At 53.9% G+C, this 17,837-nt stretch overlaps 1 protein-coding gene across 1 annotated transcript in view; it reads left to right on the top strand.

Moving 5' to 3' along the window:
* Window positions 1-17,837, top strand: part of MAST2 (microtubule associated serine/threonine kinase 2) — a 113,279-nt gene that overhangs the window by 29,656 nt on the left and 65,786 nt on the right. The window contains 1 exon segment of the mRNA XM_031969200.1: window positions 17,501-17,532. Within this exon segment, the coding sequence (XP_031825060.1) occupies window positions 17,501-17,532 (32 nt within the window).

The raw sequence follows: 17,837 nt of genomic DNA, 5'->3' as shown, positions 1-17,837 counted from the left end.
CTGCCCTGGCTCTGTTCTGTGTCATTCTCTTCGTTTGCTAATGCCCCAGGATAGGGCTGAGACTTCTCTTTCCTGAATCTTAGCCTCTTCCTTAACCCTAGGAACCGGAGACTTCTGTCACCTTTTGCTGATCTGGGCTGGGAAAATGACCCAGCAGGATTTTTTTCCTTCTTGAGTTTCCCCATCAGGATTTGTGCCAGTGTATTTCTGAGATGTCTTTGGGTGTGTTCGGTGGGAGAGCGGACTCTCTTCCTGCGCCACCATCTCAGCCTGGTTTTGCCTGCTTGGTGCAGGAATGTTGAACATTAAGGTCTAGCAGGACCTGGCCCTTGGGGGGGGGGGGGGGGGTTCAGTCTTGGCGGCTCTTCCCCAGGTCAGCCCGCTTCCTTCTGGAGCACGCAGCTCCCAGCTGCTTTCTTTCTCTCCTTCCCCCGCCCTGCCCTCCAGCTCAGTGCTGGACTGCTCACTCACTGCTAGGCTTTGGACAGTTCGTGGCCCTAGAGGCAGGAGCAGAGGCTGCCCCAGGATTTGGGCAGGGGCTCAGTTGGAGGCCTGAAGGGACTCAAAGGCCTGTTGGATCGGGAATCCTGGGAACCCGCACTTTGTCCCCACAGTCTTGGCTTGTTATCCCCTTGTACAGAGGAGGAGATGGAGGAGCAGAGAGAGAGAGAGACAGAGACAGAGGGTGAGAGCGAGCTTCCTTAAGCAAGTGGCCTTTAGTTTCCCAGTCAGATCAACGGCATTTACAGAGCACCTACTGTGTGGCAGGCTGTGTGCCGACTGTGTTTGCGCTGGGAGCCGGCCGGGGCTCTCCCCTCCCTGCCCGGGCCCTGCCCGGGCCCTGCCCCTCCAGGATCCGCCGGAGGCAAGCGCGGACCAGATTTGAGCCAGGGTGACCCAGAGCGCCCCACGGGCGGGGCCGGGGGCCAGGCGGAGGGCAGGATCAGCGCTTGCCCCGCCGGCCCTCGGACCGGACTAGTTCGGCCTGACTTTGCCGGGGCCTGTGACTTTAAGAGCTCCGCCCCTCCCCGCCGGGCAGGCACACTGTCTGCGAAGGGACCGTGCGCTCTGGCAGCTGGCAGCAGCCTGGGGAGGTTCACAAAGAGCCAGGCAGATGGAAGGAAGCGGGCTGCGGGCGCGGGGCGGGCAGCAGAGCGGGCTGGCGGCGGAGGCGGCGCCCTCAGCCCTCACGGCGAGAGCCCTCCCGGGCCGCTGCCCCCGCTCCGGACCCCCGGCCGTGTGGGGCTGATCGGGGAGCCGGAGCCCCGTGTGCTCAGGACCCCTGCCCGAGCTTTGGGGGAGCCCGTCCCCTGCGCCTCGGGACCCGGGCCGGGGGGGAGTTGGAGGAGGAGGGGAGGCTGGGGGCCTCCTGGACCCGGCCAGCCCCGGACCGGAGCCGGCCCAGCCCTGCTTGGGAGGGTGGGTGTGGGTGTGTTGGGGGCGTGGCTTGCCGGATGGCTCGTGTTCCGAAGAACAATGATGAGGGAGTGGAAGCAGATCTCTGGCAGGCGGCGGAGAGTCCGGGAGAGCGCAGCCCGAGGCCCTTCTGATCCGCTCTCGGGGTCTCCGCGATGACCGTCAGCCAGGGGGCTTCCCACAGCTGCTTTGGCATTCTCTCCCGAGGACCCCCCTTGCTTTGGAACTGAACTCGTCCACTTGGGACCGGCCTTGAAGGGGGGACCCAAGGCATTTCTCAACTTGGCCCAAGTCCTAGGCTGGAGGAGCCGCCGATGCCCCAAGACAACTGGGAACCATGGAAGGCTCGGGAAGCCTCAAGTCGCGATTTCTCAGGCTGCTGGAAGGGCAAGGGCTGCCTTCTTAGGGTCGGCGGAGTGACCGACTGATCGAATTGGGGCATGCCCAGGTGACCTCAGGGATCCGGGGCTCCTGGGCTGGGCTCAGGCCAAGTGCCTTCTGAGGATGACCGAGAGGAGAGCAGACCTGGCGTAGGGAAACAAAAGAGCGGGCTACCAGATGGAATGGAAGGACTTTCTGTCCAGAGGATTCAAGGAGGACTGTCCTTTTTCCCCGTGACTGGGGCCGTACTCTGGCTTTGGGAAGGTGGGCTTCCGTGATGGGGGGAGGAAGCTCTCTTTGGCGGTGAAAAGTAGGTGGGAGAGTCAGGGGTGCTTTGTGGCCCCAAGAAAGGGACTCTGGCCCATCCTTGTTGGATTTTGTTTCCATTTGGGAGCGTTTTGCTGGTTTGGGGCCCCTCCTCCTGCTTTTAACTGTATCCATGACCTAGGGAGAAAATACTCAGAAAAGTTTGGCCAGGTCTGCTGGCCCTTGGGATGTGACTGAGCTGTGCTCATAAGGGGTGGGATCTGGCTGTGAGCTGAGACCGGACAGACAGCAGTGAGGAGTGCCCCTGGGAGGCTAGAGGTGTGGTCCAAGTTTGCGTGATGGATGACTCCAGTATTCTTCGGAGGAGAGGGCTACAGGTGAGTAGAAGAAAGGCATGCTGGGAGACTTAGGGGAAATGGGAAGACACAGGTGGGTAAATGAGTCAACATTTCTTTTATTCTGTTGTGGTGACTGGAAATTTGTGGATTTCTTTAAGAAGGGGATTTCATGCTGTTGAGCTAAATAGGTCTGGGACCCAAGTTATTACTTTAGATTGCTTCTAAAAATGCTGCTTGGGCCATTTCTGAGTGTGACGAACCCTTCCACTCTCTCCCTGCCTTTCAGCCTGATTTCTGTGGCATTCATTCTCTTCCAGTCCTTCCATTTGTCTTTTCTTCCTTAAGATTTTCCTGTCTATTTTTCTTGCAGAGGTTTTACAGACCATATATTCAGAGTCATTGAGTTCTCGTGTCTGAATGTGTTCTGCAGAGGATAAACCTATGGCTGGGAGTGAGGGCCCTGGCCTCTGATCTTAGGCTCACCAAGAAAGCAGAAGTGGCCTTCTGGTTAGGCTATCACATATTCTGCTATGCCCTGGAGTCTCAGTTCTGCAATCTGTCAACATCTCCCAAGACCTGCTGGGGAGAACATTTAAGTAGAGCACTTATCTGCAGAATTGTCAGAAATTTTTCAGGTCTGTATTTCTTTGCCATCTGTTCTCTTCTCACCCGTTTTTTCTTTCTAATCCAGCAAATAAATACTTATTATAGGTTAGACCTTCAATTTAAGGGAAAAAAATAAGCTCTTTGCCCTCAGAGAGCTTACATTCTACTGGGGCTGGTGAGAGGAGAGGAGAACATATGACTATGTTTTGATGATTTGTAGGCACTTTGAGCCCAAGATTCTGTCCGAGTCCTTTTTGGAACAAGCCCATTTCTGCCAGGCACACATAGCCCTGAACTCTTGACTGACAAAAGCAGTTAAAATCTTATTTGAGGCATATTTCTCATGGACACTTCTCCTGTTTTGTTGACACACATTTATTTCAGGGGTTTAAGAGTGTAGACCTTTGAGTCATGATGTCCATTTCCAATTTCTCTCATGCTACAGATACTAGTAATGAGGCCCCAGGAATCTACTCTTCCCAAGGAGTAAGTGGTTCTCCCTCTTATTAGCAGGTTCTTTATGTCAAGTCTGAATGATCTCTTCCATTTTCTACTTCTGCCTTCTGGGGTCCAGTGGAAAAAGACTGATTCCCTTTCCCCTCATGACAACCCAGAATGCCCATAGAGGCCGGCTTCCTGTCCTACCCGAATCTTCTCTCCTCTGAACTCAGTGTCTCCAGCTCCTTCTGCTGGTTCTCTCCTGCATGCTCAGGCTTCCTGTGTGATCGTCCTGGATTCCTCTAGTGGTGGAGATCAGGGTTAGTGGGATCCTGTTATGTGGAGGGCATTTTTGGGCTTTTCAGTGGTCAGGAGCTGTGTGCTTTGGCGGATTCTGGTTATAAGATGCCTGTTGACTGCCTTGTGGTCCAGCTCTCCCTATTGTGTGTGTTCTGAATTCACATTCTGGTTCTTAGCTCCCTTTTTAGGCCCAATGAACAGCCTTTCTCTCTTGCATCTACACATAGCCATGGCTGCTTTCTCTGTAGGATTGCTGGTGACCAAGTTAGAAGGCTCTGCCCCTCCCACCCAAGTGCTGACCAGCTTCCCCGTGAGCCCTGATGGGGTTAATGTCTGGCTCAGGGCCGAGGGTTTGAAGTCTTCCTCCTGCCGCCATTGACCCCCTATGTCTTTGGGGTGCTTTATTAGATGCTGGAAACTCCATAAGGAGGAATCTCCTTTCAGGGTGCAGTGACTACCTAAGTAGGAATGGCTTCATCTTTGTGCCCCTTGACCAAGAAGTTGCTCCCTTTTGGGACCTTTTTCTGTTACTGTGGTTCAGGCCCTGCTAGGCAGCAGCTCTGGTCCTTCATGGATCTAATTTGTTCCAGGTAATCCTCAAGAAGGCTTTTCCTTATCCTAGGCCTTTCAACCTGTCAGCCTGGGCCTTGGGCTCTTCTTCTGATAGTCTTCCCATTAGAGTAGCCCAGCTGTTTATAATTAAGAAAGGCTTAATTAGGTGAAATCCTTGATTCTTAAATCAAACAGCAGTAAAAAAAATGACAAGGTAAGGTCAGTGCTTAGTAGAAAAGAACCTTTTGAGGAGCTGGGACCAGGCTACTTGCAACTCAGGCTCCTGGATCTACCTTTTACATTGTCTCCTGCTCTAGGATCCTGAGGAAATGAGCAATCTTCAGTTGTTTAGGAGGAAGCCTGTCTGCTTCCTATAGGACATGGCTGAAGGACTGGACACACACACACACACACACACACACACACACACACCCTCCCTCTCTAAACAAACAGCTTTCTTGTTACCCGGGAAATTCAGGCTGTCCTTCTACCTCTACGACCAGCACCTTGGACAGAGCCAGGCGAGGTCTCTCATTGCTGGCAAGATTTTGTCTTCTCTCTGGGCTGCACCATTCAAGGCTGTGTGTGTGTGTGTGTGTGTGCGCACGCGCACACATACTTTCTGAGACCATGTCCTGGGGGTTTCCCAGGTCTTTCCCCTGGCTCCTGGATTCCCTTTCTGTCAAGGTTACCTGAAGTTTCTTGACCATGTCAAGCAATTCTAGGGAAGCCCCAGAGGAATAAGGGGATTCTTTTGACCAGGTTGGTCCCACTCTTCAGCTGTCTCTGCTAGGAATGCCAAAGCTGGGCAGGCCCTTGGAGGTCAGCCAATCTGAGCCTCCCACTCAGTGCTTTCCACACCCCTCCAGCTAACCGTTCTCACTTTGGGCTGATCCCTTTGGTCTGTCTTCTGCACTCCTTGGCATCCTTGTGGCTTCTGGCAGCAATGCTGGTATCATCTGTCCCTTCTTAGCTGCTTTTCGGCTGAGCCTGCTCCGTGGCTTTCATACTTGGTTTTGGAAGCTCTCCGCTACCTCTCCTGGGGCTTTGGAAACTCTCCCCTACCTCTCCTGGGTGTGCCCCGGCTGCTGCTGCTCTCTTTGCCCTCAGCTGCCATAGGACAGCTTCCATTTGGGAGACCCTCACTTTCCCAGAGTCTTCTGGTTATCTGGGTTTTCTGGGGCACAGGCCAGAACAGTGGCTGCTGATCTGGGCGTTCTGTGCCTGGGGCCTTCCTGGTGCTCCCACTCCCAGCCTTCTCTGGGGTGCTACAACTTGTCTGGCTTTTGGGCTAAGTGTTGTTTGTGCTGCTAGCCTTGGTGCCCAGCTGTTGCTATGGAAATAGCCACCACCTAAGTCTCAGGGGAAATCCTGTTGGGGCTTGTGGGAAGTGGGAGAGAAAGGGCTTCTTTCTAAACCTTTTCCTTTTGGTTCAAAGGTGTCTTACTCTGTAGTAAGGGCCATGGGTGAGGTGTATCTGAACGGATATTTTCTTGGATTGTGTCCTGGGGCTCTGCCCATATGGCTTTGACTCAGTTTTCTGTCTCTGACTGACAGAGGACCCCCTGTCTGGACTCCTAGACCTTCTTTTTGTAGGGACAGCTGTGACCGTCCAGTTCCTTCCCCTCCCTGGGTTCCCTGTGGTGACTTGTGGGAGAGTTGTTCCAAAGTGGAATAGGCGACCTCTGGAAACGGTGACTACCTCTTTCCTGTAGATCCTCCAGCACAGAGGCCGAATCAGCCTTAGTGAGGAGTTGTAGGTGGGGAGAGTTCTTGTCAAATTGATGTTCAAGTGACTTCTGGAAGGTTCCTTCTTTTTAGTCAAGGTTTGCCTGGAGCAAGAAGGAGGGCAAAGTGTTTCAAAAGGTTTCCCTGAGTCAGCATAAAAATTGCCAGAGTAGGCAGAGTAAGGAGAGAGAGCTAGATGTTGGCCAAGTTATGACCTCTTGTCAGCAAATCTAGAAGTAAGACCTACTTGGGTACTGCACACACTACGTGTGTGTGTGTGTGTGTGTGTGTGTGTGTGTGTGTGTGTGTGATGTAAGTGTGTGTGTGTATGTGTGTGTGATGTGAGTATGTGTGTGTGTGTGTCCATCTGCGGGCTTGCACAGACTTGGTGCTGATAAACTGAAGAGGAGGCAGAGCAGGACTTGGATTGCCTGTGGTACCGAGCCTATATTTTGGTGGTCTTCAGCTGCAGAAGGAGTTTTGCCAATTTGGCCACACAATAACTTAAGACTACTTGTAGTTCAGGGGGATCTCTTGCCTCTCTCGGGTTACCAACCTGTTACAGTCTGGGGGGAGGATGCCTTAGGGAGGGCCTCAGCTGCTGCTGCTGCATCCTAGGAGACTTCCTGGGCCCCTGTTGGCTCTTCCACAAATGGAAGGAAAATGATGGAAGGTTCTGACTGTTGCTGGCAAAGTCCTCAAGGGCAGGGATGGAGACTTCGCCTTGCGGGTTGCAGGGAAAGTTGTGGTGCTGGCTAGTGAAGATGGACCTCTGGGATGGCCTGATGGGAATACGGTTCAGCCGGTAGAAGGGCTGGAGGGAGTGGTGGCTTTGGCTTTCTCGGCCCCCTCTGCCATATTGAGGCAGCCTCATGTCTTCTCCTTGGCGCTCTTGGTGTCTGCTGAATCAGCTCCTCTTGCCCAGGTCCTTATCACCTCCCACTTGCACTGTTGCAATACTCAGCCAGCCTGTCTTCCTGATCTCCCCCCCCCCCCCAAGCAATTATGAGTCACTATTTCAATCATGGCCAACTCCAGAAACACCTGTGGTTCCCCCCTCCCCCAAGCTTGGGGCTCTTAGTCCTTGGCTGGGCATTCAAGGCTGTGTAAGGTGGAGTGCCCACCACCTTTGGCAGTGCCAAGAGCCATTGCTCCCTTGAACTTCTAGGTTTCTTTACCTTTGCAAAGCCTGGACATTCCCTCTTCCTTGAATGGCCTTTTCCACCTTCCTCCCACCTTTTGGAGACCTTCCCATTCTTTAGCAACCAGGTCAAATGGTACCTCCTCCAAGCCCTGATAACCCCCAGCAAGAAGTGATCTTTGAGGGGTGGGGGTAGGGTGAGTGGAAAGATGGTTGGACTTGGTGCTGATTTCAGTCTCTTCTAAGTTTGGGCATATTTTATCCCTTGATATTATGCTTCACAGCCACCGTCAGCAGCCCTGAGAGCTGTAATTGTCTCCTTTTACTAGGTCAGATGACTCTCCCAAGATCAGAGAATGGCCATGACATGCAGGTCTTCCCCTGAGCCTGGCACCTTCCCCTGGACCCGGCTGTTTGCTCCCTCCTCCTGGTTGACAGGTGTGGATGTGGCCTCTGTCAGCTACAGGGCTCTGGACTAAACACTGATGGGCAGGGCCTGCCCTCAGAGAGCTTGCTTTCTTGGTGCGGGTTGGGGGGGAGTTACCTTGATGCCCAGATAAATCAAGGACGCCAAGTTGTGGCAGGACTGGTGGCCTGTGGAAGCCTTCTGGGAAGCAGTTCCTCACAGGGAGAGGCAAGGAGGGAGTGCATTCCAGGGAGGAGAGAGGGTTTGATGAAGGGCCTGGAGGCGGGAGCTGGTGGCTCTCTGAGCTTTAGGGAAGGCTGATCATTTAGTTTGGCTTTTGTGTAAAGGGGAAACATGAAATTTGTCTGAATAGTGAGGGTTGTCAATTCTCAGCACTGGGTCAGGATCATAATGGATGCTCGGAAGATCCTTGTTGTTGATTATAGAGGCTCCTGACAGCCAAGTGAAGGGCCACAGGGAGCCATGGAAGGCTTGGAGTCCCGTCATCGGACCTGTGCCTTAGGAAGTGTATTTGAGCCATTGTGTGAGGAACAGTGTAGAGTGCAGAGAAGTCTGAAGCTGGAGCACTTAGGAGGGTTTTCAAAACCCCAAAGTGGAAGGCAGTGAGGGTTTGCATTTGGATGGGGGCCATGCTAGAGGGGTACACAGGGTGTGGCAGATATAGCCTCAGTGGGACCCGGCAGAACATCAACTGTGGTGGTGGTGGGCTAGAGCCAGGAGGCAAGGGCCCCAAGATTTGGAACTTGGGGGTTCTGAGGATGCTGGTGCCTTCAGAAAGGGAAGTCAGAGAAGGAGCTGTGCTTGAAGTGCCAGGGAAGCCTTCAAGTGGCAGTGATTGGGAGGTGTGGTGGGCCTGGAGCCCAGGGGGAGAGATGGCACTGAAGACTTCACCAAGATGGGAATTTGAAGCCATGGATGCTGCTGAGTTCATCCAGAATATCAAGAGATGAGAAGGGGGCTCAGGGCAGGAGACTCCGAAGGGGTTGAGTGGGAGAGAGAGAGCCGAATCATAGAAGGCAAGTTGGGGGGACCATGGCAGGGAGCAGTGAGGCTGAGAAAAGACCCTGGTTTTAACCACTGGGGATGCTTGGTACAAATGCTCTCCGTTAGCTCTTTGGGAGACCCTTTGACGTTTTGAAGCCTCCCCCATTGTGCGCTCCAGGAGCACGGGGAGTGTCCCTCTGCCTTTGAGCCTCTCACCTGGCTGTCCAAGAAGGCTTTCTCTGGGTTAGGGACTAAGCTGTTTTTTTCAAATTGCTGGGACTTAGGTTCTCTGCTGGCTTCCCCCCTGAACCCCCAAATAGTATTTTACTTTTCCAATGTAAAGATAATTTTCAATGTTAATTTTTATAAAACTTTGCGTTGCATGTTTTTCTCTGTCCCTCATCTCTCCCCTCCCCAAGATAGCAAATGATCTGATATAAGTTAAACATGTGCTGTCCTTTAAAATCCATTTCCATAAGAGTCACATTGTGCAAGAAAACTCCACTCTGATGGCTTTTGTGCTGGTGCTGAGCCTCCCCTAGCCATCCCCCTTGCCATGAGACCCACACACCTTCGGGAACCCAGGGCTGCCTGCACACTGTAATCTCAGAGTAAGACCAGCCCAGATGCATTCCCATGGGAAACTTCTTTTGTTATCAACGGAGAGAAGCTAGAAGCTTGGGCTGACATCAGTTGCTCAATTGGGAGAGCCTGGGGCTTGGACTTGGACCTGACAGCTTTAGGTGGACTTCTGGCTGTCTGAGCAGTCCTCGGTGATGGGCGAGTTCTCTCTGAAAGTGATGGGAAGGCGAGTGTTGGAGGGGGCCCTGCCGGAGGGGAAGGAGGAACATCATGCTGGTAGCGTCATTGGACTCGAGCTAAGGGTGACCTCGATGTCCTGCAGGAGGGACATCGGACAGGGTGGAACATGGTGGCTCCCAGGCTTTGGCTGTTCCCTGGTCAGACCATAGGTACCCACAGCATCATGTACAGGTTACCGGGACCTGTAGCTTTGGGGGGAAGTTGATAATTAGTTAAGGAGAGGTAGCCGAAGAAGTGGGCCTGGGATAGGCTGTCCTGGACAAGGTGGAAGGGCTTCGCCCTTCTTGACTGTTTTTGCCTTTTGATGGCAGGCAGCCCAGTAGGCAGGTATAATGTTCCAGTTGACTTTCTGGAGTCTCTAGATCAGCCTTCGTTTCAGCAGAATAACCAGGGATGAAATCCAAATTCTTTATTGTCTTGTTCAGAGTCTGTCTCCTTGCCTGGGGCCCAGGCCTGCTTTCTGGAAGGGCATTCCCTTAGAGCTGGGACCCACGGACACTACGCCGTTAAGCTTGTAGGCACAGCCCCATTGTTACCTCTGTATTCTGCACAGGACAGACTTGGCTTGGGGTTGTTGGTCGTTGGAACAAATGAAGGAACGAGTTAACAAGCATTTGTTAAGCAGCTCCTGGGTACTAGCTTGTGCTAAGTGCAGACCAGAGCTGCTCCGCCCCATCGGAGCCCCAGGATGGCCTTGTGGCTGCTGGGCCTGGGCTCCCTCCTCAGGGCAGTGGCCCAGCAAGGGCATTCTCTGCCTGATCATCAGGAACACCGGATGGGGCAGAACTGGGCGAACACAGCTGCCGCTGATTCTTTACACAGGTTGGGGTTGCCCGCTTCCCTCTTTGTCCTGTCCTCCTTCCAGCTGAGGCCGAGGCTTTCTTGCCAGGTGGTCCGAGGGAGCCGGATCTCAGGCTCCGCTAGTGTCTGATCCCTTTCCGCTGATTCTGAGACCTGACTGGCACTGGCAACTGGGCTCCCCGCTGCGCCCCCTTAGCTGAAGGAGGACCACGGGAACTTCAGAGCATCGGAGTGGACTTCCTCTCTTCCTGTGGGCGCACTTGCAGCAAGTGCCTCCCAAACGCCGATGGCAGCGTCTGCCCTGGGAGCCAGGGACAGAGGGGTGAGATGGCAGGATCCAGAGTTCTCCCTAAACTCTCCTCGGGAGCACTCCAACTGGGGGACGGTCTTGGAGCTGAGAGTCCCGCCTTTTCTTGGGGCCACTTCATGTTTGTATGGCGAGAGGGCGGCCCAGGTAATTGTGCTAACTGTTTTTGCTCTCCTGCCTCAATCAGACCCTCCTTTTCATAACCTGCCCTGTTATGTCCCAGTCAGCAGCCTGTCATGCATCTGGTCACACTCTTTTCTACCAAGCAGAGGGCAGGATCCGCGCCCCTCAGGGGGGCCCTAGGCTGGGTAGGACTCCTCTGCTTTAGGATGGGCTGGCTTTGGGGCCAGGTGGCCACTAAGACCCTCAGGTCTTAGCTCCTGAATTGTACTGTAGATGCTGCAAAATAGAAGTTTTAAGTCCAGCTTGTAGCACTTTAACAGTTCTCTCTAAGTTTAGTCTTATTGGATTATTTTATCACTCTTGACTGTTTTTGCCTTTTGATGGCAGGCAGCCCAGTAGGCAGGTATAATGTTCCAGTTGACTTTCTGGAGTCTCTAGATCAGCCTTCGTTTCAGCAGAATAACCAGGGATGAAATCCAAATTCTTTATTGTCTTGTTCAGAGTCTGTCTCCTTGCCTGGGGCCCAGGCCTGCTTTCTGGAAGCCTTCAGACGGGCCTTGGTCTCAGTGGAGGAAGCAGGAGAATCACCATCATGGTCTCTGTCTTGAAGTCTCCCTCTGGCTCAGTCAGTCCCCAGTTTATATGCTCTATTACCATTACATCATTACATCACACTGAGTATAAACCAGTCATATCACTAGGGAACCATTATTTGTTGTAAGATTAAATCAATCGTACTGAACTAGAGAACTCACAGGCTAGATGACCATTGTCTTATCAGTTCCACTGAGTTAGCACCTTGTTGTAGAATTAAATCAGTCATACTGAGTTCCTGCCCTGTACAGGCCGGCGGGTAAGCCGGAGTCGGCTTCCTTCTTGGGGGCTGACTTGGGGAGTCTGGCAGGTCATGGCTTTAGAGTGGGCCAGGCCATCGAAGAGCTTCCTCCTCCTCTAGCAGAGGAGACTGAGGCGCAGAAGGACCCTCGGAAAGCTTCCCTCACAGTGGGGCCTGCAGTGCTCCTTCTGACCCTTCTCTGTCCTGCCTGGGGACTGAGGTTTTCTATGGCAGCTGGTGAGAGATACTGGCCTCGTGATGTGTTTAAAGAAGGGGCCTCTGGTTCCCAGGGAGGGGAAGGGCCTTGATGCTGGAAGGGAGGGTATTCACTTGTTGACCAAGATGTCAACTTTCAGCCTGGGAGTGGCCTTGGAAATGGTGTAGCTGCAGAGTCCAGAGTCCACAGAAGGAAGGAAATGGCTAGAACTTTTCTTGCCCAGCAACAGCCCAATAAATTCCCTAAGCCTGATGGCTTAAAAGCTGCTGATGAGCTGTGTGGAGGGGGCTCTTGTTAAGGTAGAAACCTGCTTGTCGGAAGGACTTGGAGTACGCTGGGAGCATCTTGGGTGGGCTTCCGGTGAAATCATCCCTCCTGGGGTTGCTGTGTCCTCCGGGCTGGCTTCTTTTGTTCAGGAAATGAGGTTTTAAGGTGGACAGAGACAAAGAACGAAGCCCCTTGTGCAGAAGAGCTGGAGCTTAGCACTTGGATCTCCTGAATCATTGGGAAAAAGCCATACCATCTAGAAACGTGATGGGGGGGTGGGGAGGTAAAGCACTCTTACTGGGGAAGCTGCTGAAAGTCAGTGACTCTGCTAAGCCTGACACCCCGCTTGGGGCATCCAAGGACAAGGTTGGGACCGGTCCGTATGGCCGCAGGAGGTCCCATGCCCCTCCTCCCCGGGGCAGGTCGGGGGCCCTAGGGTGGTGGCGACCTATAAGCGCTCCATGTCCATGTTTCTGGAGGGTGTGACTTTTCCAGTGGGTTTTTTTTTTCCATTTATCATTTTGCTGTTTTTGTTTTGTTATAGAAACGAGATTTTGAATGTCCGTTCCAAAATACTTTAAAGCGGTTTCTGTTTTCCATCTCCTTTGTTTAAGTTTAATGTGCCCTTCTTTGGCAAAGTCCCAGTGGGACTGTTTGGAATGTTCAAAAAAGAAATTCTGGGTGGGTGTGGGATTCTGCTGGGGCAAGGGACCCTTTTCTTCACCCCTCAGCAACTGGCCTGGGAGACCTGCTCTAGATGAAAAACTCATCCTTCTGTGGCTTGTGTCATCCCTCCCACCCCCCTCAGTGGTGACCCTCATGCAAGAGAGCGCGTGCAGAGCAGGGACACCAGGCTTTTCCAGTTTGCTGAGGCTGCCGTAAAGAGCTAGCCCTCTGCTGAGATAACCGGCGCACCTCAGTGTCACTCCACGTCATGAGGAGGCATCTGGACAGAACCAGACACGTCCTCAGGCGGTCGCAACTGGAGGAAGGAGCTCTGGCCCACAGGGCAGTGTCCCCAGCACTCAGTCACCCAACATGGCTTCCTGCCGCCTTGTGCCAGTCACTGTGTGTCCCGAGAGCTGCAGATACACAGAAAGGCAAAAGTTGTTCCTCCCTCAGCCCCCACCCCAGAGCTCACAGGTTCCCACACACAGAAATGAGCAGATAAGTTCTAGACAGAATCGAAAGGGATTGGAAAAGGCTTCCTGGAGGAAATGGGATTTTAGCTGGGAGTTGAAGGAAGCCCAGAGGTGGAGGTGAGGAGGGAGGGCATTCCAGCTGGGGAACAGCTGGAGAAAGTGCCTGGAGCTGGAATATGGAGGGTCTTGTGCAAGGAAGAGCCAGGAGGCCGCAATCGCCGGCTCATCGATTATGGGAGTGTGTAAGGCTAGAAAAGTCAAATAGGGCTAGGTTCTGAAGGCCAGAGGATTTCATGTTTGATCCGGGAGGTGCTAGGGAGCCAGGCGAGTTCCTGAGCACCCTCTGACCTCTAGTATGGGGAAATCAGGTGGACTCTGAGTGGAGGTAGATTGCCTGTGGAGAGATTGGAGGCAGGCAGCCTGGCCCAGAACCCAGCAGCTCTTGCAGGAGTCAGCGAGAAGCCTCTGCATGGAGACGGCGATTTAATCTGAGGGAGCTGTGAGATCACCACGTGAAGTGGTGGAGAGGAGAGGGTCTGGGGGGACAGCTCCAAGTCTCAGCCTGACTCCAGAACCTCCGGAGGCAGCTGTCCCGACACTGATTCAGCCAACAGGCGGTCCACTTTGGGACAGAAAGTTTGCCCGGAGAGCTGCCGAACTGGCAGCTGTGTCCCCTCGGCTCCAGGGGCAGCCTCCTGGGCCGGTCGGAGGTCTCCAGCCTCCCCCCTTCAGGCAGCTGATGGTAACAATTGGGTCTCGCTGAAGACGGGACTTTGGTGTCGTCTCAGCTGGGCCTTGGGCGGCAGAGCTAATTGCCGTCATGGCGCTCTGTGACCAAGGGCGGCAGTGCTGGGGCCGCTGTCAGCAGGAAGGAGAAGCCGCTCCCGGGGCCTCCCTCTTGGGTCATCTCTGGATAACCAGGCCGCCTTTCACTGGCCCTGTGTCTGTCAGGTCCTCCTTGGTCTACTTTCTTCCTGCCCCCTTCCCACTCCCCCATTGAACGTGGGCCCCTCATGGAAAGGGGGAGGGTTCACTGCGGTCTCTCCCATCTTCTCACACCGTTCCGGGCATACATTAAGAATTTAATAAATGCTTATTCAATCGAACCTAGGAAAGCTAATATGGCAAGGCTTGTTTCCATGCTGTGCCCCAGGAGTGTGGGGGGGGGGAGGACAGGGATGGGGCCGACAGACCGGGTTCCTTGGCTGTCTTGTCCTCCAGCTGAGAAGGCTCGTCCAGGAGGTGCCGGAGATGTGGCCCTGGATCTTCCCAGGGCTCCCTGACCACAGCTGCCTCCAGGGCTAGGGCCTGAATTGTCAGGAGGTTTGGGAACAAGTCATGCAGGGCTGGGGGCAGGGCGGCTCTGGGGAAGGAGCTGGGCTCTCTTTGTGCAGCCACCTGGGGATTGCCCCAGCAGGTGACAAGGGAATCTGAGATGAGTGGGAATCTGAAACAGGAGGAAGCCGAGGGGCCGGAGAGAGCTGGAGCTTCCCAGGGGGTCCGACCAGGCAGGGCCAAGGCACCTGCTGGACTTTCTTCCCTTTATGTCTCACCTGCAGGTGGGGGGAAATGACTCCTCAGCCTGGCCCTTGGGCCCCTCCCTCATCGCGACTTCCCTCTGTGAAGTCTGAGGCCGCCTTCTGCCTCATTTTCTGTGGGGCTTGCCCGGTCCCAGGCACCAGCTTTCCCAGAAACCTGCGGTGTCCAAGGAAGCGCTTTAGGGGGCCGAGGCTCTGGCTGACGCTGAGAGGAGGCAGGAAGTGTCCGGCTTCTTGTCTGGGATGAGGGGACCCAGAGAAAGGCTCAGAGAGTGGCTGCGTTTCGAGGGGCGCGCTGTCCAATGAGAGAAGCAGCCTCCAACAAAGCATTGTGCAAAAGCACAGGGATTATGGGGGATTGGGAAGCTCTTCCTATTTGAAGGAAAATGTACCAGGGACTTGAAGGAAACCGGGAGGTAGAAATATGAGGGCTCAGGCTTGGAGAAAAACCGGTAAAGTTTCCATGAGTCAGAGAGTATCTTGTTTGAAGAACAAGAAGGCAGCAGCAAACCTGTGTCAGAGAGTGTGTGCCGGGCTAAGGTGTGTGGAGACTAAGGTGGGGCAGCCTGGTGAAGGGCTGTTAATGGCAGAGGATTTTATATTTAATCTGGAGCCACTGGAAATGCAGGGGGGGGACAAAAGAGAGGAAGGGAGAGACAAAGACAGAGACAGACACAAAGATAATCAGAGAGACAAAGACAGAAGAGAGGAGATAGCGACAGAGAGGCAAAGCCAGAAACAAAGAGAATCAGAGAGAGAAGAACAAGTGAGAGAGAGATGGACAGCAGAGGGACGAGGAGATGGGGAGGCAGGGCTCCCATTTGGGAAAGTCGCTTTGGCAGCTGTGTAGAGCATAGCCTGGAGCAGGCAGACCCACCAGTGTCTAATGAGTCATAGGTGTGAGGTAATGAGGAGCTGCACCTGTGGGGGGGGAGGCAGGGATCGGAGAAGGACAGATATCAGAGAGATGTTGCACAGGTTAAACGAACAAGTTGAGTACAGGGGACACATGAGGAATTAAGGTTGCCTGGGTGACCCAGGACTGGACACTGGGTGTGTGACCCTGGGCTGTGCAACCTGCCGAGTCATGTTTGGATAAATGTGTCGGTTCACTATCCACGATCACCTCTTGTGTAATAAACCTCTGGTGGGAAGGAAGCTAAGCTGGCTTCCAGAAGGTTACCAGATTACCTGGTTAGGGACCACCAAAAGTGGGTTGGATTCTGAACCTCAGTGTCATGCCCCTAGGCTGCAGACAGTGGAAAAATCCAAGGCTCCTCTTGGAGGTGGGAGAATGGAGCAGTGAGCACCCAGTCACACCCACGAATGGCTGTCACAGGCTTTCTTGAAGGTGTTGAATGGGGCATTCCTCCTCCAAGATCTTTCTGCACTACTGGGGCCTCCCTGCAGAAGCTCTGCATAAATAAGCACACAGTGGTTCCGTTCCAGGGTGTTTGGGAGGGTGGGCACTAACAGGTATCGGGATTCGGTTCTTTTCTCATGGCTGACTCTTTGTGAGCCCAGATTTATTGGAGTGGCCGGCCATTTCTTTCTCCAACTCATTTTCCAGATAAGGAACTGAGGCAAACAGTAAAGTGACTTGCCCAGAGTCACACAGCTGGGAAATGTTAGGTGAGACCTCAAAATTGTCTTAATTTGCATTGCTCTAATCAATAGTGATCTAGAGCATTTTTTCACATGAATATTGTCTGTCTGTGTCTTTTGACCGTTTATCAATCGAAGAATGACTTGCATTTCTATAGAAACGAGGCCTTTACCAGAAACATTGTTGTCCAGCTTTCTGCTTCCCTCCTAATTTTGGCCGTATTGATTTTGTTTGTGCCAAATCTTTTTGGTTTAATCAGTTGTCTGTTTTGCATTTCATAATGTCCCTGTGTCTTGCTTGGTCATGAATTCCTCCCTTCTCCCCAGATCTGAGGAGGCGGCCTGTCCCTTGCTCCCCTAACTTGCTGATGGTGTTGCCCATTTTGGCCATATCTTGGTGCAGGGTGAGATGTTGTTGGTCTGGGCCTGGTTTCTGCCGGGTTGTTTCCCAGCTTTCCCAGTACTTTTTGTCATGGGGAGTTCTTGGGCCGGAAGCTGGAGTTTTGGGGGTTACCAAACAGAAGCTTACAACACTTGGTTGACTTGTCCCATGGCAGGGTTCTTGGTTGGGGAGATGTTGCCCCCTGGTGGCCAGCCTAAGCTGAGCCGCTTGGCGACCCTTCCTCCTGCCTTCTCCTCAGGCTGGGAACAAGTGTTCAGGTTGTGGGCACGGGCCTGTCCCCTTCTTCCCAGAGGCCTCCGCTTCCTCAGGTCAGCCAAGTCCCCCAAAGCATTGATAAGGGGTCATCCAGCTCCCGCTTGGAAACTGCCAAGGAGGGGAGCTGCCCGCTTCCCCAGGCTGTGCTCCCTCACCTCCCCAGGCTGTGCTCCCTCACCTCCCCAGGCTGCGCTCCCCTCCTTCCCCAGGCTGCGCTCCCCTCCTTCCCCAGGCTGTGCTCCCCTCACCTCCCCAGGCTGTGCTCCCCTCACCTCCCCAGGATGTGCCCCCCCATCTCCCCAGGCCACAACCCTCCTCTCCTTGATACCTTCCCACTGTCCTCCTTTGGACCCAGGCAGAACCAGGCTGGTCCCCTGGCCACCCCTCAATGCCTTCTTTTCTCCAGCCTAAACCTGCCAGTTCCTTTTGCTGCTTCTGATGAGTCAGGCCCAGGTGGCCGGGGGGTGGGCAGCAGATTGGGCTCAAGGCTCATCCATGTGCCTCCCAGGGTAGGTCACAGGGAGAGGAGATCACATTTTCAAACCTGAGAAGTGCCTGAACCTCAGCCTTCATCACCTCTAACTTGGGCCTCTCTTTTGTTTTTTAGAAGGAGCTGAGCCTTCCGAGAAGAGGCAGCTTGTGAGTACCTCCTCCTTGTCCCTGTCCCCCTCCCTTCCCAATGCTGGGGGTAGGGGAGGGCTTGGGATGCCGCTGACTTTCCAGAAATTGCCACTTTGCCTCCTTCCATGGACACAGAGGGCTGGGCCGGTTGTGGGCTTGGCTCCCGGTGGGATTCTGGGGATTCTTTGTGCGTGGCCCATGCCCAAGGGCCCTGAAAACACTGTGCCACTACTCCAGAGAGCAGGCATTTGAGAGGGCCTGGGGCTGGTGGGAAGGGCTGGTTCCCCCTGGAGGAGAGGGGAGACTCTGTACCTCGACGTGGT

This window comes from Sarcophilus harrisii, chromosome 4 (genome assembly GCF_902635505.1).
Source record: "Sarcophilus harrisii chromosome 4, mSarHar1.11, whole genome shotgun sequence".
Lineage (NCBI taxonomy): Eukaryota > Metazoa > Chordata > Mammalia > Dasyuromorphia > Dasyuridae > Sarcophilus > Sarcophilus harrisii.
Note: the sequence above shows the minus strand (reverse complement) of the source record. Positions and strands in the feature narration are given on the sequence as shown.